The sequence below is a fragment of the Equus asinus genome, chromosome 13 (assembly GCF_041296235.1).
Source record: "Equus asinus isolate D_3611 breed Donkey chromosome 13, EquAss-T2T_v2, whole genome shotgun sequence".
NCBI classification, from domain to species: domain Eukaryota; kingdom Metazoa; phylum Chordata; class Mammalia; order Perissodactyla; family Equidae; genus Equus; species Equus asinus.
Window position 1 is genome coordinate 56558675 of NC_091802.1, and position 20552 is coordinate 56579226.

At 54.2% G+C, this 20552-nt stretch overlaps 1 protein-coding gene and 1 long non-coding RNA gene across 7 annotated transcripts; one reads left to right on the forward strand and one right to left on the reverse strand.

The window, feature by feature from the left end:
* Positions 1–9034: 9034 nt before the first annotated feature.
* On the reverse strand, positions 9035–14864 carry LOC139040084 (uncharacterized). Its single transcript, XR_011493942.1, has 3 exons — positions 14757–14864; positions 13664–13819; positions 9035–10022 (listed from the first exon to the last, which is right to left on the reverse strand). It is a non-coding gene; the product is annotated as an uncharacterized lncRNA (long non-coding RNA).
* SPHK1 (sphingosine kinase 1) lies at positions 14376–19977 on the forward strand. Of its 6 annotated transcripts, none has more exons than XM_070483667.1 (6): positions 14376–15650; positions 17511–17714; positions 18060–18212; positions 18291–18385; positions 18464–18579; positions 18877–19977. In XM_070483667.1, exons 2-6 carry the CDS (start codon positions 17705–17707, stop codon positions 19661–19663), a joined length of 1161 nt encoding a protein of 386 aa, XP_070339768.1. In that variant the 5' UTR covers positions 14376–15650; positions 17511–17704; the 3' UTR covers positions 19664–19977. The 6 variants fall into 6 exon arrangements, with proteins under 6 accessions (XP_070339768.1, XP_070339769.1, XP_014695387.2 ...); XM_070483668.1 differs by lacking the exon at positions 14376–15650 and adding an exon at positions 15822–15956; XM_014839901.3 differs by lacking the exon at positions 14376–15650 and adding an exon at positions 16625–17118.
* Positions 19978–20552: the final 575 nt, after the last annotated feature.

Below are 20552 nucleotides of genomic sequence, written 5' to 3' on the forward strand. Positions count from 1 at the left end.
GCGTGTCTGTGGACTCGGTGGGTGCTGGCGGCTAACAGCTATTGATCTCTTCTTCTGGGCAGTGGTCTCCTAGCTGGTCTCATTGCTTCCACACACTGTCCTCCCTCCGCTCCCATATGTCTAGCCCACCCTTCACGTCCACACTCCAGATCCCCCAGTGAAGAGCCTCTGGGGCTTTCCACTGCCTGCAAGCTCAGACTCCTTAGCCCCATCTCCTGCCTTTCCACCTTAGGCCACGCTCTGGGCGTGCGGCTTTCTGAACTGTTTGCCATTTGCTGCAAGCAACCTGGTTTTTGTAGCTGAGAAGCTTTCTAAGTTCCACTGTGACTTCTCTGTTCTGTGAAGTTTTAGAAGTATGCCGCTTGATTTTTCAACTTTGGAAAATTTCTCGTGCTCTATTATTGATTTCTAATTTAGTTCCCCTTGGTGAGAGAACATACTCTGGGTGAATTCAGTCCTCTGAAATGTGATGAGACAAACTTGGTGCCCAGCGTGACCTATGTGAGTAAACGCCCCATATGCACCTGGAGAGAATGTACGTTCTGAAGTTTTGGGTGCATGTTCTATGTGTGTTGTTTAGATCACGTTTGTTAGCTGTATTCAAATTGTCTGCTATCTTAATTATTGTTAATCTACTCCTTCTATGATTGTGGAGTCTTGGACTTTTCCTTTTAGTTCTTCAGCATTCGCTTTATGTGCATATCACGTTGGATCTGTTTTCTGGAGGCCCCTGACCAGCACAGGGGCTGAGTAGGGAGGACGAGGCCTCTGCTCATTTTGTAAAGAATGTCTTTTTTGAAGTTTGAAGTGAGATTCCACTTGACCGGTTCCAGGGTCGTTGTTTTTTTTAATGTTTTCTATAAGAAGAGGCTGATCCTTGAGACTCCAGACCTGCTGGACGTTTCCTGCAAAAACAAAAACAGCTCCGCTCAGCACAAGGTGACATTTTGCATATTGAACCCAATTTCAGTTTTCAAGTTTAAAAAAAAATGATCCTGTTGTTAGCTGGGCTGCTGGCTCAGCAGGAACTGTGGGAAGATGATCTCTGTTCCAAAGACTCATAGATAAAGGGTGGCACAGGTTCAGATCTGGCACCGAGAACTGTCCAAGAATGTCCGAACGAGACAAAGAGGGTGTGTTTAGGTCGCTCAGTCCTGTCCCTGAGGGACAGATTATTTAGAAGACAAGGTCAGTCTCTGCAACAAAGGAGAACATTTCAGGCAATGATTCAAGGATTTTGCCTCCATGTTACACTACTCCAACTTAAACTTTGGAAAAATACGAGCACTTTCCCTGTTTTCATTTTCTCAACAGGGCTCAGCAAGCTGAGACTGAATGATCTTTATTTCTAAAAATAATACCAACTTGGATCTCTGAGCTGATTCTCTCTATAGGACACCAGAAACCATACTGGGGGCGAGGGCGAAATCCTGGGCAGACAGAGCCAAGCGCGCTGGGAGTGACCCTTCCCAACTTCAGCAAGGACAGTGGTGGAGAGCAGCTGCTGGGGTGGCCGCTGGAAAATCCGAAATGGAATCGCAAGGTTGAGTCTTCGGTAGGACAGGACCCTACCTCTCACGGGGTTTCAGTAACTCTTCATAGAAGCTCTTTGGGGTATCACAAATATCCACACATCATTGAAGACTTTGGTTCAAGTAGAAACCATTTAGTGCCTTCCAGAGCTTCTGCAGAAGCTCCTGCCAGACAAGAAATGATTCCTTGCCCATATTGCCAGATTTATAGCAGCACTGGTGAGATGGGATCAAGAGAAAGATAAGGAGGGAGGAAAAAGGCCAGAGGCAGTAGGGGCTGAGAAGGCAGGAGGTGAACATTAAGGAGACAGGTTATAATAAATCTGGACCAAATAATTCAGAAAGTCACAAGGTTCCTGGCTCAAAGTGTGCCAAATTTGTCAGGTTCAAGGGGATCCAGGCTCTATAATAGCAAAAACCCCCAAACAGTACAAATATCCAACAATAGCTATGGTCAGTCCACAAACTGGGACATTACGTGGTCACTTAATCCCCCAAGGACACTCCGAGAGGCTGCAGGGTGCATAGATAAGAGTGTTGTCTCTAGGAGCCAACTCTTACCAGCCATGCGAACTTGAGCAAACAATTTTGTTTTCCTTTGCCTCGCTTCGCGCCCCTGTTCAGCAGGGTTAATAACAATTCCTACCCAGAAGGGTTTTGTGAGTGGATACAGGTCAAGCAGTTAGAACAGGGTCTGGCACATGTGAGCCATTAGGTGAAGGGCGATAAGAAACGTTTATACATATTTATCAGTTTGGGCAAGCAGGAAAACAATCCACGTTCATTATTTTAACAAAGAACTTAATATAGAGAATTGGTTAAATGGGTTTTGCAGGACGGAAATGGCAGAAAGCAGACACTGGAGGAACAGAGAGAGTAACCAAGCACAGGAAGCGGCTACTCCCCGCTGGATGCCTTGGGACAGTGGATTACTGGAGGAGGAGGGTGGGGTGCACAGGGCCAGAGGAATGAGACCCTTAGGAGTCCATTTAAAGGCAGGCCTGAATCACAGTGTGGCCACGGGTGGGAGAAAGGACAGATTGGCATAATGGAGTTCCGCAGTGGCGTGGTCCGCCAGCAGCCATGAGAGTCGGGGCTGCGGTCCAATGAGGATGAAGATCGTTCTCCGCCAGAGAGATTGTGGCAAGGGTCCAACTCCCAAATCCCAAGGTCCCGCACATTCTCAGAAGGAGATGGAGCCGAGCAGATTGTGAGCAGGGACTGGAGACATCCCAGAAGAGGACGGATGGTGAAGCTGCAGCGGAGCGTGGGAGAAGGGAAGGCTTTGCCAAAGAAAGGAGGGTGATTGGGAGCTGGTGAGACAAGGATGCTCCATCCATGAGGGACAGGAAGCAGGGCTGTCTGGCCCATGAGGGGGCAGCTCTGGAGTCAGATGGACCTGGACTCAGTTCTGGTTCTCCGGTTCACCTGAGGTAGCCTCTCAGCCTACACCAGCGTTTTTTTCTGTCTGTCCAATGGTGATGACAATAACGCCCGCCTCACAGGTGGTGAGGTGACATGTGTATGATAAGGGGGAGTGAGGTGCCTGGTGGGATCTTTCCTGCTTTCCAAGAATTACCAGAAGCCACTGCCAGGAACTAAATGCATCCCACATTCTAAGTCAGAGAACAACCAGCTGTGGGGCTGGCTGTGAGATGCCACTCAGCACAGACACTGAACCCTGTGCATAATCAAGAATTTGATTGGCCTGTGTCCCTGGTTTCTGGGAGGTCACCTCCAAATCCTTGGAATTTCCTGAGTGATAAGAGTGTCTGTTATTCACCATGGGCCCCTCCATCCTGCCTGATAGTTTATGATAAACCACGTGATATCAGCTCAACCTCTGGGGAAGAGGGAGGGGCTGGAGATGGAATTCAGTTAAACTCTGGACACCAAAGCTTGGGTGCGCTCCCCTGGCTGGCAGTGTTCTGCATATCGTCACAGACCGATGTACCGAGAGGGTAACATGTTCCTGAGACTGCCAAAAGCTTCGAGTCTGGGACCCTCACCCTATGTGTCTCTCCTGTGGCTGGTTTTGATTTGTATCCTTTTGCTATCATTAACCTACAATAGCAAGTATAGCACTTTCCTGAGTTCTGTGCATTCTGGTGAATTATCGAACTTGAGGAGGCATTGGGAACCCCTGAGTTTGTAGCCAGCTTGTAAAAAATGAGGGTGGCCTGCAGACCCCCAAACTTGCTGCTGGTGTCTGAGTGAGGGCAGGCTTGTGGAGGACAGTGCCCTCAACCTGTGAAGTTTGGCCCAACTTCGGGTAGTTGGTGTCATCGCACCCTGCCTCAAAAGAAAAAGGGAGGGAGGAGGAGTGAGAAGTCACCTTTGGGGAGAGGGGATGTCTGTGAAGTGAGGCCTCACTTCTTCATGAGGACTTGACTGGCTTTCCTTGAAACCAGGTGGGGTTTAAGGGGATTGGGGACAGTGGAATCATTGTGAAGTGTGTGGGACAGCAGAGAGGAGCACCTCTTCTCCCACTGAGCTGTCCACTTGGCCATGGGCTGGCTGATCTGCCCTGGGGCTCCTGAAGTTTGGACAGTGCCCAGAGGAGCTGGCATGGTGGGTAGTCAGCAAGAAGGCAAAGGACTGGGACCATCCATCCCCTCAGAAGATGGATGCCATCCTCACAGCCCCAGAGTTGGATCCAGAGCACGGATGGAATTGCACATTCTAGGATTTGGGATTGGGGGACCTCCACAGAGCAACACGGCATGAGGCCACCCGCAAGGGTCAGCAAGAATATGCAACCAAGGGGAGCCCCTTGGGAGACAGTCTCTCGTCAGAAAGCCTGTGGGGCCCCCACTTGTCCACACCAAGTCTACAGAGCGCTAGTTTTCAACCCAGGCAAGGTTGCCCCCAGGGGACACTGGCAATGTCTGGAGACAGTTTTGGTTGCACAACTTGGGGAGTGCTGCTGGCATCTGGCAGGCACAGGCCAGGGATATTGCTAAATGATCCAGAGAACAGGCTTCCACAACAAAGAATGATCCAGCCCAAAATGTCAGTAGTGCTGAGGATGAGAAATCCTGCTCTAGGAATGAGCTGGATCAGCAGTGAGGACCCAGAGCATGGGACGGCCATGTCACCACCACCAACAGTCACCACAGGAAACACATCTGTTTCCCATCGCTCTCTTCCCCGCCTCAGCCTCGTGGAAGTAGACACAGAGGAGGGGCAGCGTGCGAGGGACTCGAGTGTCCTTCTTCCCTGCCGGATCCTTGGGCCTGGCCTGGGCTGTGGAAGGATAGGGATAATTCGAGACGAGTCTGACTTTTTAAACAGAAAAGTCTTAAACATCAAAGTGATTCTGTGTTGATAACCACAAATGACTGGAAAGGTAGCAGGAGACTGAGGGGCTTTAATGGGGAGCCTCACGCACAGCGGGAAAGGGCACTTTGATAGAGCACAGCGGGTGGTAGCTAGTAGAAAAAATAAAACCTTCTCTTAATGTGCACTTCAAAAAGACAAGTCTCCCTAATAGGCAGACTATTTCTGTGCGTGGCTTAGCGCAGTGCCTGGTTCACAGTAAGAGCTTGACAAATGGCAGCTCTTGCACTAAGCGGGAAGTGGGAAATCAGCAGCCTCCAGTGCACAGAGAGGGCTAAAGGACAAATGTCACGCAGGAATAGCTGGTGTCATTTAAAGGAAGAAGACCAAGGAAGCCGGGGCATTGGTAACAAGGCACTGGGGTCCCTGAAAATATACTTGAAAGAGTCCATTCTTAAGCTGCAAACTGGTTTCCTTAAAGAAGAAGGAGCTCCTCAAAGGTGTCCCAATTGTTAGTTCCTGAGGTGAGTGACTTAGAGAGTTTCCAAAGATGGTGGCCTCCAAAGATGGTGGCCTCCAATCCCTTCTCTCCCTGTATGCTTATGCTGCTGCTCACACCAGAGGGAAGGGGCCCCAATTCCCTCCCCTGGAATCTGGGCTTAGTGACTTGCTTAAGGAGTAGAGTGTGGCAGAAGTGACATTCTGGGACTTCCAAGGGTAGGGCAAGAGAAGCCTCGAAAGCTTCTGCCCGGATCTCTTGGAATGATTACTCATGGGGACATTCCCTCTTGGAACCCAGCTACCATGTCACATGGAGAAGCCACACATACCTGAACTCCTAACTGACAGGCAGCCTTAACTCTCACCGTTTGAGGGACCCATCTCAGATGTTCAGCCCATTGACACAGCAACCACAGGAGACCCCTAGTGAGAACCACCCAGTTGAGTCCAGTCAACCCACAACAGACCCAATGAATTATTGCTTCAAGCCACTAAGTTTTACGGTGATTTATTATCCAGAAACAGAGAATTGGAACACTTCCCTAGGGAGCCAAGTGCTTTCAGAAACATATGCTCCTTTCTTGGATGAAAAATTAATTGTCTTTCTAGTGCTTGTCCAGGAAGGGTTTGCACAAGCGGGATATCAGAGCCAGTGGAAAGACACAAATCAAATACTGTTACAAGCCCAAGTTATGGCTTTAGCATAGTACCAACTCGTAAGCCAGGCAACCCTTGCTAGAAGAGCATTCCAGCACCTCCCTCCCTCCCCTACGTGCCATGTCTTCCTCCTTTCCATTCTCCTCTCCCTGTTACTCCCCTCCCATTCCTCCATAAAATGCAAACCGCTATTCCAAAACAACCACCATAGAAACGTGCTGAGGTTCTTGGAAATCTGACCAATGTCAGAAAATACAATGTGGCAAGGTGGAGGCAGCAAGAAAATTCACGGCTAACATCCCAGGCTAGCCACCAGGGTGAGGTCTCCGAGGCCTCATAGTGGGAAGGTAACTTCATCTTCCTTTAACACACAAGGGAAAATAGAATCCCCTGGTAATGAAATACCAATTAGATGTTAAGGAAAATCATTTCCAAAATTGTATTACCGTTCAACCGGGAAATAGGATTTAATTGAGGTTTTTTTTGTCATGGGAGCGCCTGCTTTGACACCACCTAGTGGGAGTAACTGTAATAACTGCAGAGGCCCCCTTTTCCTGGAACCTGGATGGCAGCCTGCTTTGTCACTATTCCCACATTCCCACGTCTGCAATGGTGTGTGTCATTTCTGCACTATGCCTGAGTCATTTCCAGACGTGAAATAGTTGTTGGGACCATGATAGCTCATGATGCCCTTCAAGAAGCTTTCTGCGGCATTTACAGAAGTCTCTGAGAGTCTTTTGAGCTTGCCCACGTGCTTGGAAAAGAGACTACAGATCCTCCTTTTTCTTGTGGGAGGATGATTGGCCCTGAGCTAACATCTGTTGCCAATCTTCCGCTTTTTGCTTGAGAAAGATTATAGCTGAGTTAACATTTGTGCCAATCTTCCTCTGTTTTATGTGGGATGCTGCCACAGCGTGGCCCTATGAGTGGTGCCAGGTCCACACCCAGGATCTGAACCTGTGAACTCAGGGCCACCAGAGCAGAGTGCACAAACTCAGCCACTACGTCACCGGCCAGCCTGAAATTTGTCTGCACGTTATAATCATTGGGAATCTTTGAAAAATCGTGAAGCCCAGGCCAGGCCAGACTGGTTAAGTCATAATCTCTTGGGGTGGGACCCGCAGTGTTGAAGCTCCCCTGGGGCTTCCATTGTGCTTCCTAGTTTGGGAACCACAGTGATAAATGACCCTAGAAGTAGACTTGGCCATCAGCAGATCTGGTGGCCGTCGCCTGCTGCCTCCTCTCCGCTTTCCTTTAGGAATATCCCGAGGCCAAACCCACTTAGAGCCCTCTTTGCAGTTTCTGTGTCGGAGCCATTTGGTAGAGCTTTCACATTTGGATTTAAAAATTTTCCATCTCTAATGTATTTTTACTTTGATTGTATTTTAAGTATTTTTTCCAAATATAAAAATACACTGCACGAGTGGTTATCTTTTGGGGGGACAGTAGTTGGAAGGAGGCATGAAGAGTTTCTAGGATGTGTTGTTTGTTTTTTTTTTATTAATACAGGTGTGTTGGTTCACAAATTCATAGTTCATCATTTGTGTGTGTTTTCTGTCCATATTTATACTTCAATAACAAACCCACCATACATATTGCAGACCTATTGGGAAAATATAGAAAAGGAAAAAGTAAAGAAGAGTGACAACCAAAGAATAGCACTTAGGGCCTCCACAAGTGACACTACTTTTTACACAAGGTAAAGTCTTTCCAAATAATGCCACCAAAGTGCTGACTGTACCCCTCACCCTTGTGAGGAGAGGGCAGGTGTCTCTGCACAATTGCGTGAGGCTAAGAGACTGGACGGCAAGGAATTTAGTGCCACGGAGAAACAGCTGGGACCACCACACTTTCCCACTGACGGATGCTCTCCTTGATCTAATCAGGTTCATATAAGCTCTCTTTTTGACTAGGCTTCAAACCCTGGGCTTCTGTGTCCTTCCTGGTAGAGTCTAGCTCTAGCAAGCATCTTGCTTGTTAGTTTAGCCAGAATCTGCCATCCTTCATGTCTGATCCCCTTTGATATCTGTTACAGGTTCTTCACGCTCCCCCACCCCCAGGTGATGTAGCCGGAATCCTCCCTCATCCCTGATGTTTCTTCTTAGTAACTTTCCATCCACTCACCCCCACCCTGCTCCTTGACTAGAAATTCCCCCTTTTCCTTGTTGTTATTTGAGCCCAATCTGTACCACCCGCCCCGCCAGCTGCAAGACCTCTTTGCAGGGGTCCTGAATAACGTTTGCCCTACCTTTCTGTAACAAGTGTCTTGAGTAACTCTTTTCTTTAACACCATCCAAATCAGCATCAACTGCTGCCCTAGAAATGGACATTTTATGCATCACAAAAGAATGATCCTTGGGGCTGGCCCTGTGGCCGAATGGTTAAGTTCGCGCGCTCCACTGCAGGCAGCCCAGTGTTTCGTTGGTTCGAATCCTGGGCGAGGACATGGCACTGCTCATCAAACCACGCTGAGGCAGCGTCCCACATGCCACAACTAGAAGGACTCACAACGGAGAATATACAACTATGTATTGGGGGGCTTTGGGGAGAAAAAGGAAAAAATTTTTTTAAAAATCACTTAAAAAAAAAGAATGATCCTGAAAGCGACATTGCCAGTTCCATCAAGTCCCTTGTTTTTTAAAAAATTGAAGTGAAATGCACATAACATAAAGTGAACAATTCGGTGGCATTTAGCACATCCATAATGTTGCGTAGCCATCACCTCTATCTAGTTCCAAACATTTTCATCACCCCAAAATAAAACTCACGTTCTTTAAGCATCACTCTCCATTTCCTCATTCCCCAGCCCCTGGCAGCCACCAATCTGTTTTCCGTCTCTATGGATTTACCTGTTTTGGACATTTCATATAAATGGAGTTGTGTGGCCTTTTACATCTGGCTTCTTTCACATAACGTTCTTGAGTTCATCCACATGGTAACATAGCAGCACTTCACTCCTTTTCATGGCTGAATACTATCACACGTTGTGGACGTGCCACATTTTGTTTACCCACTTGTCTGTTGATGGACACTTGAGTTGTTTCCACCTTTTGGTTATGGTGAATACAGCTGTTATGGACATTTGTGTACAAGTTTTTGTGTGGACGTATATTTTAATTTCTCTTGAGTATGTACCAAGGAGTGGAATTGCTGGGTCACATGGTAATTCTATGTTTAACTTTTTGAGGAAACTGGAGTCTGTCATTTTTAAAAGATACTTTTCTCAAGGGCTGGTGAGTAATCCTAGCTTTGCTTTTCACATCTATTAGGGCTATGTTTTCATGGTTGACCTGCTAGTCTTTGTTGAGCACTCACAACATGCAGGTCTTGGCTCAGAATTAGAATTAGGCTTCTGCTGTCCCACTCAGGGTCCTCGAATTTCATAAATGCCTGAGATCTCAAAGACTCAGCCCTCGGGCCCTCCATGTCCTGGGGTTTGCCTGGTTCTAGGCTGCCACTCAGCCTTTCCCCAGCCAGCATGGCTCCCCCTGCTGCTAAAGGCTGCAAATGGGGTAACAGACCCACCGCTGAGGACGCCACATGCCTCTCCCGTTTGGAATAACACTTATGCTGCCAAGAGCTAAAGCCCACAGATCGGATCCCACGCTAATCACGTACTGCAGGTATTGAGCGCCTTCCCTCCTGAAGCGCTCAAAGTTCTCAATTTGAAAAAGTATTTGCAGACACTTGTCACATGGCAACCAGAAGGCAGCCTAAAAGGTACGATCTTTGGGTTTGCAAATGCCAAGTTCTGATGCTATGGATTTTTCTAGGCCATGCTGAGTCAGGAAGACTGATGTCGTGGTTTTAACTCCGCCTGGGAGCTGTTTGTCCCCCCCTCCCAAGACCCATCAGTTTGCTCTGTGAGCCAGGAGGAGGTGGGGCGTTGGACTTCCTGAGCTCTCTGCACCACCACAGCGGCCACCTGGCGCCCAGATGCAGCTCCCTCCCCTGGGCGCTCTGTAGCATCTGCCAGAAGGATGCGGTTGGGAGAGGTCAGCCCACAAGCGTTTCTTAAGGACTTCTGTGTGCAGAACCAAACTGATCGCGGTTCTAGGAAGGAGACAAAAAGAGAAAAGAAAAGAAACATTCTCCAGCCACCTCTTATAGGCTCCTCAGTGCTCAGGAGCACTCTCCGGGCCCATTCCATTTTTCGTTTGTTTTTTAAAAATAATTTCCCTAATTAGTCTGTAAGCTTTGCCAGGGAATCATGTCGTTCCTCATTCCATTTTGAAACAGTGGGTTTTGGAGAAGGCTGCTAGCATCATCTGACACTGCCTTGAAGGAGAAATGCCATCTTAACTCATCCTCAAGATGCTAGTCACGTTGCTGTGGTCAGGACTTCAGGGCAATGAGCAGAGAACAAGGAACTCTACTTTTGGAAATGGCTCTCCTGTCGGATCAACACAGCATCATCACTTCCTTCATTCCACAAAGGCTTAGAGGCACGTGTGTGGAATTAGGTTACGGCGTCCCCTGCCCTGAGCCCTCCTCCCTGGCCCCAGCTGTCCAGCCCATCCGGTATAATCATTACTTAAATTACCAGGGTTGTGTCTGGAAAGAATCAAAGGGTTTGACCTTCAGGAAGCGAGCCTCCAGGGAAGGGGGATTTCTATTTCTGGAATGTGGATAATGAGCGTCGGGGGGAGGCAAGCCCCGCTCCAGGCTCGGCGTCTTTTTGCAGCGTGAAGCAGGGCACCCGTGCCCCTCTATTGCACGCCCCTCCCCAGTGGGCCTCTACGGAGGAAGCCTGAGCCGCTGTACGGTGCAGTTTGGATAAAAGACCAGAGGGACACATCCCTGGGGTGGCCACCAGGGGCCAGTAGGGTGCCTAGAACGGTGTTCCCAGAGGCAGCGTGTGCTTCCCTTGATGGGGTGAGAAAGGATGTCGCTTTCCCTCAGTACAGATGGGGGTCCACCCTCAGGTGGGAGGAAACAGCCCCAGACCATTAGCGCAAATGCACAGCCCAGCTGGCGGTTGTGTCCAGCCCATGTCTGTTTGGTTTGGGAACAACCCAAGGACATATCAGCTTTTGAGAGATGTGGAAATGGAAAACATTGCACAACAAAAAGCCCCCGGAAAACCGTGTACACACCCATCCCCTTGGCCTGGATGCAGGGCTGCTAAAAGATGAAAGCAGCTCCACTTTCCTGCTCCAGAGGTGCCAGGTCCTCTTCCTGATTCCCAGAAGTTTTCCTTTTGGGAACTGCCCAAGGCAGTTTGACTGGCGGCTGTCGGCTCCTCTCCCCTTGAGTGAGCACTTATACTAGTTGCCGCCAGGGGTCTCCAAACCGGCATAAATGAGCACGTGAGTGTAGCGGGGGTAGTGGGGCAGGGGGCCGGCTGCAGGCTCCAAAGGGAATCCTCTCTCCCCTCACACGTGTCCAGGATGGCAGGTTGGGCATCGGAGACCAGGCCAGAGTCTGCTGTTGGCCCAAACCAGAGCTGATGTCAGCAGGAGCCTGTGGAATGTTCCTAGCCACTGTTCTCCATGTGGCTGGTCTCGTCCAGCCTTACCACAGAGAAGTAGAAACAGTGGGACTGTCGAGTCACATGACAGGAGCTGAGAGAGCCACACATTTCCATTTGGCAGCTAGGGGGCTCATGGCAAGGCCTTCCTGCAAAGCCGGGTGGAGGATTCTGCCAGGCTGAAAATGGGAAAACGGATGGGCTGGTCTGCTTCCCACCTTTCCTCAGGCGAAAAGTTGGGGTTTTGCAATCCTATAATTACCACGTTAGCAAAGATGCCATTTTCTCCCTCTTGGGTAATTTTTAAAAATGGAAACCAATTTTCTTTATAGGGACCTCTGCCCAAAGAGCCAAAGGCCATGAAGTCTATAGAACCACAGGTCAATCCAAGCAAGAGTGTTTTCAGTCCCACACGACAAATGCTTCTTTGGGGGAAAGCAACTTCCTGGTTTGTGTTCACTTGGTGGTGCCGGGGAGGTGGGGAATATTAGAAAGAAGGTTCTGTAGCTGAGGACACAGTTCCCAGACTATTTCCCTACCCATCTGTGGTTGGCAGAATAATGGCCCCCCAAAGATGTCCACGTCACCATCCCTGGAGCCTGTGAATATGTCACTTTATATGACAGAAGGGATTTTGCAGGTGCAATTAAGTTAAGGCTCTTGAGATGGGGAGAGTATCCTGGGTTTTCCAGGTGGGCCCAATGTAATCACAGGGTCCCTGTAAGAGAGAGGTAGGAAGGTCAGAGTCAGAGAAGATGTGACAACAGAAGCAAAAGTCAGATAGAGATTTGAAGATGCTATGCTGCTGGCTTTGGAAGTGAAGGAAGGGGTCCAGAGCCAAGGAATGCAGGTGGCCTCCAGGAGCTAGGACAGGCAAGGGAACACAGCCCTGCTGACTCATTTGAAACATCTGACCTCCAGGACTGCGAGATAACAAGTTTGTGCAGCAATAGAAACCTAATATACCAACACAAAACTCAGCTTTGTTCTTCCAAGGACTGGGGAAAAAATCCATCTGCTCAGGAAGCCAGAGATGCCATAAATCAAGGTGTGAGGTAAGATCTGAAAGTCAAGGAGCCAGGCCGGTGTGCAAGCCTGGGCAGGGAAGCCTGGCAGCCAGCAAAGACATAAACAACTCCTCCCAACCCATCGCTCCCTGATGACACTGGGAGGTGGGGAGGTCCAGATTCCAGAAGCCCTCTCCGACACCCACGGGAGCATGCACTATTTTCCTCTTTCAAGCCACCTGAAACTGTATGGTTATATTTTTAAAATTAAATATGTGATACAGTAATTCACACTAGAGTCCAATAACTTGTTGGTTTTCCCTCCCAGAGTAATTTGCTTTTGAAAAAGAACACGCCCACGGAAGATAATTCAGACCCTAACACAACAAATGTCAGCCAGATGTTTCTCAGGGAGAAGGCCTTGCGAAGGCGAAGGCGGAGATTGGCGTGATGTGTATACAAGCCATGGCACGCCAAAGCTGGCCAGCAAACCACCAGAAGCCAGAAGAGAGGCCTGGGACAGGTTCTCCCTCACAGCCCTCGGAAGGAACTGACCCTGCTGACATCTTGCTCTTGGCCTTCTGGCCTGTAGGACAGTGAGACAGTAAATTTCTGTTCAGAGACCCAGTTTGTGGTACTTTGTCATTATGATCCCAGGAAACTAACAAAAATGCGTTCAGACGGCGGGCAGGCAACTGAGAGGAGTGGAGCGGGTGTGGCCTGCAGGCTTCCACATGGAGACAGCTGTGGAAGCTGGTTCCCCTGGATGGTAGCCAAGACCAGCAGGCCTGCCAGTGAGGCGTGTGGGAGGCAGAACCCAGAGGCTCAGAAGAAATCTGGATTCCCGGCCTCCCCAAGGACACTCACAAGGACAAGGAGACATGCAAGGCGTAGAGCGAAACTCACCCTAGCACTCACCCTGAGTAGCTGAACCACTGCAGAAACAGAAACTCAGAACCCCCCGAGAGGTGACCAAGACACCTGCTTGACCGTCTGCTTTCCTGGAACTCCATGTATGACACGCCGCACCACCCCCAGTGTCTGGCATGGTCACCAGCATCGAGGAAACTCGCAGAATGGAAAGCCACATTCGGTCTGTCCCACAACACAGGTCTTAGAAAGAGTTTGCAGGGCCGGACACTCCCTTCCCCTGTCCTGTGGTCTCCTAGGCAGAAAAGACTTGTGGCCAAGGGAGGGCTTGAGGCCCTGCAATTCACCTTCGGAGCCGAAACCTCCCAGGAAGGTAGCTTCAGGGACGGGTGAGATGGCAGGCATCGTCTCCCAATAAAAACAAGTCATTTGCCGTCTGGTGGCCTTGGCTCCAAGTTTCCAGAGAGCTGGGGCCAGGCCCGGTGAATGCATGCTTTCATTCTCTGAAGAAGAAAAAACCCCGGGTTCTCAGGTGTGTCTCCCTGGGAAGGCTGCCCAAAAGGAGGAAGCCGGTGGCTGGGCAGAGGCAGAGGCTGACTCTTGCCACTGTGAGACAGGCATTACCTGCTCTGGGTTGGCCACCCCGTCAGGTCAAGCCTGATCCCAGGCCCACAGTAGGCCTCTCTGGGCACAGCAGCTAGTTGCTTAATCAGGACTTGGGGGACAAAGCCTGGAGAAGGCTTCAAGATGCTTCCTCTTTCTCGGGGAGACTTTTTCTGAGACGTTGGGTTACTGGGGTCGCTCTGTGGCAAGCAACCCATCAGGCCAACAGCAGCTGTCAGCCGGGGGTAGGCTCAGCCTTCCAGGCTGGGGGTCAGGACCCCTGGAGTTGCTTCTCTGTTGGGAACTGGTTTGGCAGCTTGGGGAAGACCTTTCACCTCTCAGGGTTTCAGTTTCCCCAATCGTTGAAAGAGGAAGAGCATCTTGCTCTTGCCCAATTCTGTCTCTTGGGCTAGGGACACTGATGGGTGAGTTTCTGGAGAGGAGAGAAAGTTCTTTAGACAGGGCCTGGGAGGCGGTATGGGCCTGCAGAGAGGCAGCCTGGGAGGTAGGAGGTGAATGACAAGAATGAGGGGGCAGAGCAGAGGCCGTGGAGGTGAGGGGGGCCGAGGGAGAGGCGGCAGGGAGCACAGAGGAGCCATTGTGCGCACTGGAACCAGGGCCAGAGGGCTTTGCCCTTCCCCTCCCTCCCACTGGGCTCGCCTGAGTCGGGAGGGGAGTTGGGTCCCCCGGAGGTGACAGGATAAAGAACCCAGCAGGCTGCCCCGCCTCCCCATGCCCGCTTGGCTTTTGGTCAACTCCGCCCCCCGCGACTCCAGGGGCTCTAGCCTGCAGCGCAGGAAGGAAGACAGGGATCCTGTGGCAGGCGAGCTTTCTCACCACGGACTCATGCACAGCCAGGCGTTCCCTTCCCTGTGCCTCAGTTTCCCATCAGACTCCAAGGTTTAAGACGGCAGCTTTTCAGGCCTGATGGAAGGGTCCCTCCTGAGCGGGGGAGAAGAAGGAGGAAGCTGCCTTGGCCGTCTCCGCAGCCACCTCCCCCCAAACCTGAGATTTCGGAGAGCACTGCTCCACGTCCCCCGTCTTCTAGGAGCCAAAGCCCAGACTTCTCGCTGGAGGATAGGGAAAGAGAGGAGGGGTGGGATCTGGAGCCCGGCTGCCGCACCGAGCCTCCGTCTCCCGCCGCCGCTCGCGTCCCCGCGTCGCGTGACCACAGCACTGCGGCTGAACACAGCCCTCCGCTCCCCGCGCCGGGTTCCTAGGGGGTGGGGGACCCGGAGGTTCAAGACCAGACCTCGGCGGACACGCAGCGCTGCGAGAGGGTGACGACACCCCAGCTCCCTCCTCTTGTCCCTAGTTTCGCGGGGTTTCTCGACCCTTGAGCGCGTCGCTGAGTCACCTTCCCGGAACACGCTCCGGACGCTCAGGACCCAGCTAGGGCTGCCCGGGGACCGCGCAGGGCGGAGGCGCGCACCACCGCCACGCGCGCCGAGCTGCCGGCCCGAAACCCGCGCATCTAAGCCTGCGCCCCCTGCTCCCGCCTTTTCCCGGGACACTTGGGCCCCGCTCCCTGCCCCCCAGGTGGGGGCAGATGTGAGCGTGGGCACTCTGCAGCCTGGACCTGGACCGCCTCAACGTCCTACAGGGGTTTGGTTTTTTCTAACTTTGGCCCTACCAAGTCAGGTCACCAAGTCGGCCTTGGCAACTTCCTCCTCCGGGTCTCTGCAAACAACCCCCAGGGATTTAATTCAAGTTGGTCGCGGACACTTTCAGGTCAGACACTTGCCCGTGATATGTATATCGCACACACACTGACACACGCATCCCCGTTTGCCTCCATTGAAGTGAAAACTCCCAGGCGCGTTTGCATCCTCCGGCTAAGCCAGTGGGGACGGCGGGGGACACGCCCCGCTGATGCTTGGCTCTCCAATCCCAGTGGGGACCCCTAGGCCTGTTTACACCGCCGGGCTCCTCCCGGGTGGGTGAGGGGCTTGGGCCTGGATCGCCCGCTGCGGTGACGCTTCTCTGGCCCAAGTGATCCTCAATGATGTCCTCTGGGGAAAGGATTCAGCTTTTGAGGTTCTTGACAAGGGCCCCTCCTCCAGACCGCAGCCCCCTAGCCGATCCCTGTCGCTCCCTGGGATGGCGCGCCTGGCTGCCTCGGGCTTGGTGGCTGCAAAGCCGAGCTGCCGCGTCAGGAAGCTAAAAATAGTTCTCCGGGGAGAAACGGGGTCGGCAGGAGGGACGCCCCGGCACGGAGGGGGGGCAGCCGGCGGGGTTTGGGCCTCGAATTCCGGGGGGGCTTGGGCGGGGTGCGCGAAGGGGACTCTGTATGCCCGCCGCCTGCCGCCCGGGTAGTTCTGCGGAAAGACCCTGAGCGGCAGGTCCCAGCGTCGAGGGGCAGCCGAGGGGCAGCCCGGAGCGCTGAGCCACCCGCAACCGGCGCTCTACTCGCCGCCGCTCCGACTTTGCGCGCCGCGGCGAGTTCACGCGTGGCCTGCGCTGCGCGTTCACCCTCGCTCGCCCGGGACGCGGCCCTCGCGGCGCGCTGCTCGTGGCCGGGTCCGGGGCTCCGCGCCTTGCCGACTACCTCCGCCTCTCCTCCTGCCCGGCCGCGGCGCCGCCTTCTCGCAGGTCGCCTACTCCGAGCGGCGGGGGCGCGTGGCCAGGTCCGGGGACCCAGCCCAGAGCCTGCGCGTGGCCGAGCCGTGGGCGCTGACTGTGCCGCAGGCGGCCGGGTGAGACCTGGGGCGGGCGGGCGCGGGCCCGGGCCACGCGGGGTGCCTGTTCCACCCCGGAGAGTGCAAGGAGCGCGGGGCGTGGCCAGGCCGGGCGCGGAGCCACAGCGCCCTCCCAGCGCAGCAGCGCGGGATGGCGAAGTTGAGCGAAAAGTTTGAGGCCAGAGGCAGCGAGGCCGTGGAGTCAGCGTTTGCCCGGCGCTCCAGTTGTCCCTCAGACGCGAGGCTGAGGCCGGGACGAGGCCACTGTAGAGAACGGAGGTGGCACCTCCCCAACAAACCGGCCAGACTGGGTAGGGCCGCTCGCCCTGCCTTCACGCCGCTCGTGGCTCCTGGGCAGCTCGGGGAACTGGCCACGGACCGCGCTGCGTCCGCGCCCACTCGGCGCTGGGCTGAACGAGGCGGCAGCTGGCTGCGGGTCTCGGGCTCAGGCGGTGCGCGCCCCTGGCGTTGCTCCCAAGAGTGCGGTGCGTGCGGGGACCCTGGTCGCTCTGAAGCTCGGGGTAGGGAACCCCGCTGGCTCGGGGCGGCGATGGCTCACCCCGAGCTTCATACCTCGCGATGTCCGCTCGAGTTCTGGGATTTTTATGCAACTGGACTCCCCTCCCCCTGGCAGCCCCCGGGGGGCTGAGGAGCTGGTTTGATCCAGAGAGCTACGGGGCTCACCCTCTGGCCAGAACTTGAGACCCCGTCAGGAAACCCCCCAGGAAAAGACCCTTCGCCTATGGAGGTGGGGGCTCAGTTCTAGGACGGGAGCGCCCTTGATGGCCTAGGCTCTCTGGACCTCTCGGAAAACTAGGCGATGCTGGAGCGCGCGCTCCCCGAGGATCTAGTTGGGCGTCCGCCACCTCAGGGGCCGCTCCGGATTCCTCCAGCGCTGTCTCCTCTCCCTCAGATCCAGCAGCTGCAGGGAATGACGCGGATGCCCCCACTGCCCCGGCTTCAGGCGGGGAGGGCGAGCCCCACAGCCAGCACCGTGACGCCCGCCTGGGCAGCATCGATAAGGAACTGAAGGCAGGAGACGCCGGCGCGGGCAGCGCCCCGACAGCGCTGGGGACCCCCTGGCAGCGGGAGCCGCGGGTCGAGGTTATGGATCCAGGTTTGTCGGGGTCTGGCGGGGAAGGGCTGTAGGGGGATCCTTTCTCTCCCTCGCCAGGAAGGATGGCCAGAGTCAGCTGGACAAAAGAAAGGGGCTGGAGATGCTCCAGAGAAACACTTTCCTGACGAGGCCAGAAGCTAGTCGGGCCTGAGCCAAGGACCCGGCTGTCAAGGGCGTGGTGCTCCACCCTGGAGCTCCCCATTGGAGGCTGCTGCCTCTGACCAGGCTCTGTTGGGTCAATTACCAGGGGATTTCTGGCACCACATTCCATCCCAGTGCCCCTGTTGTGATCCGCAGCCCCCTAGTGGCCGGTTGGACGCGGCCTTTTCGGGTTTGTTTTTACAGCGAGGGGAACCCAGCGCCAGCTCCCACGGCCCTGCCACGTGCTGGTGCTGCTGAACCCGTGCGGGGGCAAGGGCAAGGCCCTGGAGCTCTTCCGGAGCCACGTGCAGCCCCTGCTGGCCCAGGAGGATGTCTCCTTCAAGCTGTTGCTCACTGGTGAGTGCCTCTCTGAGGGGGTGCAGGGAGCATCCCCTGCCAGGGACCCCCCAGCCCTGATAGCCACCCTGTCAGCAGAGCGGCGGAACCACGCCCGCGAGCTGGTTCGGGCAGAGGAGCTGGGACACTGGGACGCGCTGGTGGTCATGTCTGGAGATGGGTTGATGCATGAGGTGAGGCCTGCACCAGGAGGCTGGGCGTAGGTGGGGGATGGGGTGCTTCCCAGGCTGAGGCCACCCTTGCTCCAACAGGTGGTGAACGGGCTCATGGAGCGGCCTGACTGGGAGACGGCCATCCAGAAGCCCCTGTGCAGCCTCCCAGCTGGCTCTGGCAATGCTCTGGCAGCTTCTGTGAACCATTATGCCGGGTGAGAGCCCAGGGCCAAAGTGGGCCTCAGTTTCCCCTCAGTGCTACCCTACTGCCCGGTTTTCTAAGTCCCATATGCTGGGGTAACTTCCATTCCCCCTTCTCTGGAGCCTTGACCCTCAGTTCTGGGGCCCTCTCTTGGTGACTCCAGCTGGCTGCCTCCACCTGCTCCATCTGTCTTTCTTGCCAGCTCCCTAGGGACCCAGTGTCACATTGCCTGCCCCAACTCCCCAGGAGAAGGAAGGGGAGGATGAGCCAGGGCTCCTGCCCTGCCCCTTCTGACCATTTTCCCCTGCAGCTTTGAGCAGGTGACTGATGAAGACCTGCTGACCAACTGCACGCTGCTGCTGTGCCGCCGGCTGTTGGCGCCCATGAACCTGCTGTCACTGCAAACAGCCTCCGGGCTGCGTCTCTTCTCCGTGCTCAGCCTGGCGTGGGGCTTCATTGCTGATGTGGATCTGGAGAGTGAGAAGTTTCGGTGCCTGGGGGAGGTGCGCTTCACTCTGGGCACCTTCCTGCGCCTGGCAGCCCTACGCATCTACAGGGGCCAACTGGCCTACCTCCCCGTAGAAAGGGTGGTCTCCAAGATGCCCACCTCCCCGGCTCTGGACCGGCAGAACCAGCAGGGCCCTGTGGATGCCCACCTTGTGCCCTTGGAGGAGCCAGTGCCCTCCCACTGGACCGTGGTGCCAGAGCAGGACTTTGTGCTGGTGCTGGTGCTGCTGCACTCACATCTGGGCAGCGAGATGTTTGCTGCACCCATGGGCCGCTGTGAGGCCGGCACTATGCACCTGTTCTACATACGGGCAGGCGTGTCTCGGGCCATGCTGCTGCGCATCTTCCTGGCCATGCAGAACGGCAGGCACATGGAGTATGACTGTCCCTACTTGGTGTATGTGCCTGTGGTTGCCTTCCGCCTGGAGCCAAAGGATGGTAAGGGTGTGATTACTGTGGACGGGGAGTTGATGGCCAGTGAGGCTGTGCAGGGCCAGGTGCACCCAAACTACTTCTGGATGGTGAGTGGCTGCATGGAGCCCCCACCCTCTCTGGAGCCACAACCCTCGCCCAGCCGTAAGCCCGAGTAGAGGCCACCTCCAGAAGAGCCCTTATGACTCCAAAGGCCTTGCCATGCCTCAGTCTGTCTATTCAGTCCACTCTGAGCCTCAGGGTCTCCCCTCCTCCCCCAGGACTGGACAGCCTGTCCACAGCTCATGTGGGGAGAGGAGGAGGACTCCTGGAGAAGGGTGGGAAGGTGGAGGCTGTGCTTTGGAGGGACAGGCTCTGCCCAACAAAGGCCAGAATGAGGCCCTGGGCCAGGAGCCCAGCTGGTGGAATTCCTTTGCCTATGGAAGCCCCACCTCGTTAATCAAATCCAAATAAAGTGACACTCCCAGCCTGATGGTCTTATCCTAGGTGTTGGGGAGGGAGTGGAATCTTGCTCCTGCCAGGGCTCCAACTCTTAGCATTAGTGTTGCCCAATGGTGCCTCCTGGATTGGGCAACACGTGGTACTGGCCCCTGGAAATAGTCATTTTGGTGGTGGGCACAGGACCAGAGCTGGTCCAGGCTTCTTTGCAGTGGGTGGGGCCCTGCCCAGCGATTATACCACCTTCAGCCTGGAAGCCAGGAAGCTCAGCCAACTGCCTCATCCCACACCTGGGAAAACTGACGCTTGCAGCTAGTATGTCTTACCTAGGGCCACACAGCCAGTCTCGGCAAAAAGGGGAAACGTCTCTGAGTTAGAGGCATTGGGGAAATTGGCAAGGAGCAGGCAGGCAGTTGTACCCTTTTTAAAAGGAGTCTACTATCGTTCCAGCAAAGGCTCTAGGGCTCCCCCAGTCTCCCCTGGCCGCCTCTGCCCTACTCCACCCCATCCTTGTTCGGAAGTGTTGGGCAAGAGTTAAAAGGAAGCAGCAAGGAGGGGCAGATGCCAATCGCCCAAACTGGGCAACTGCTTTGGCTTAAAGCCTAGGCC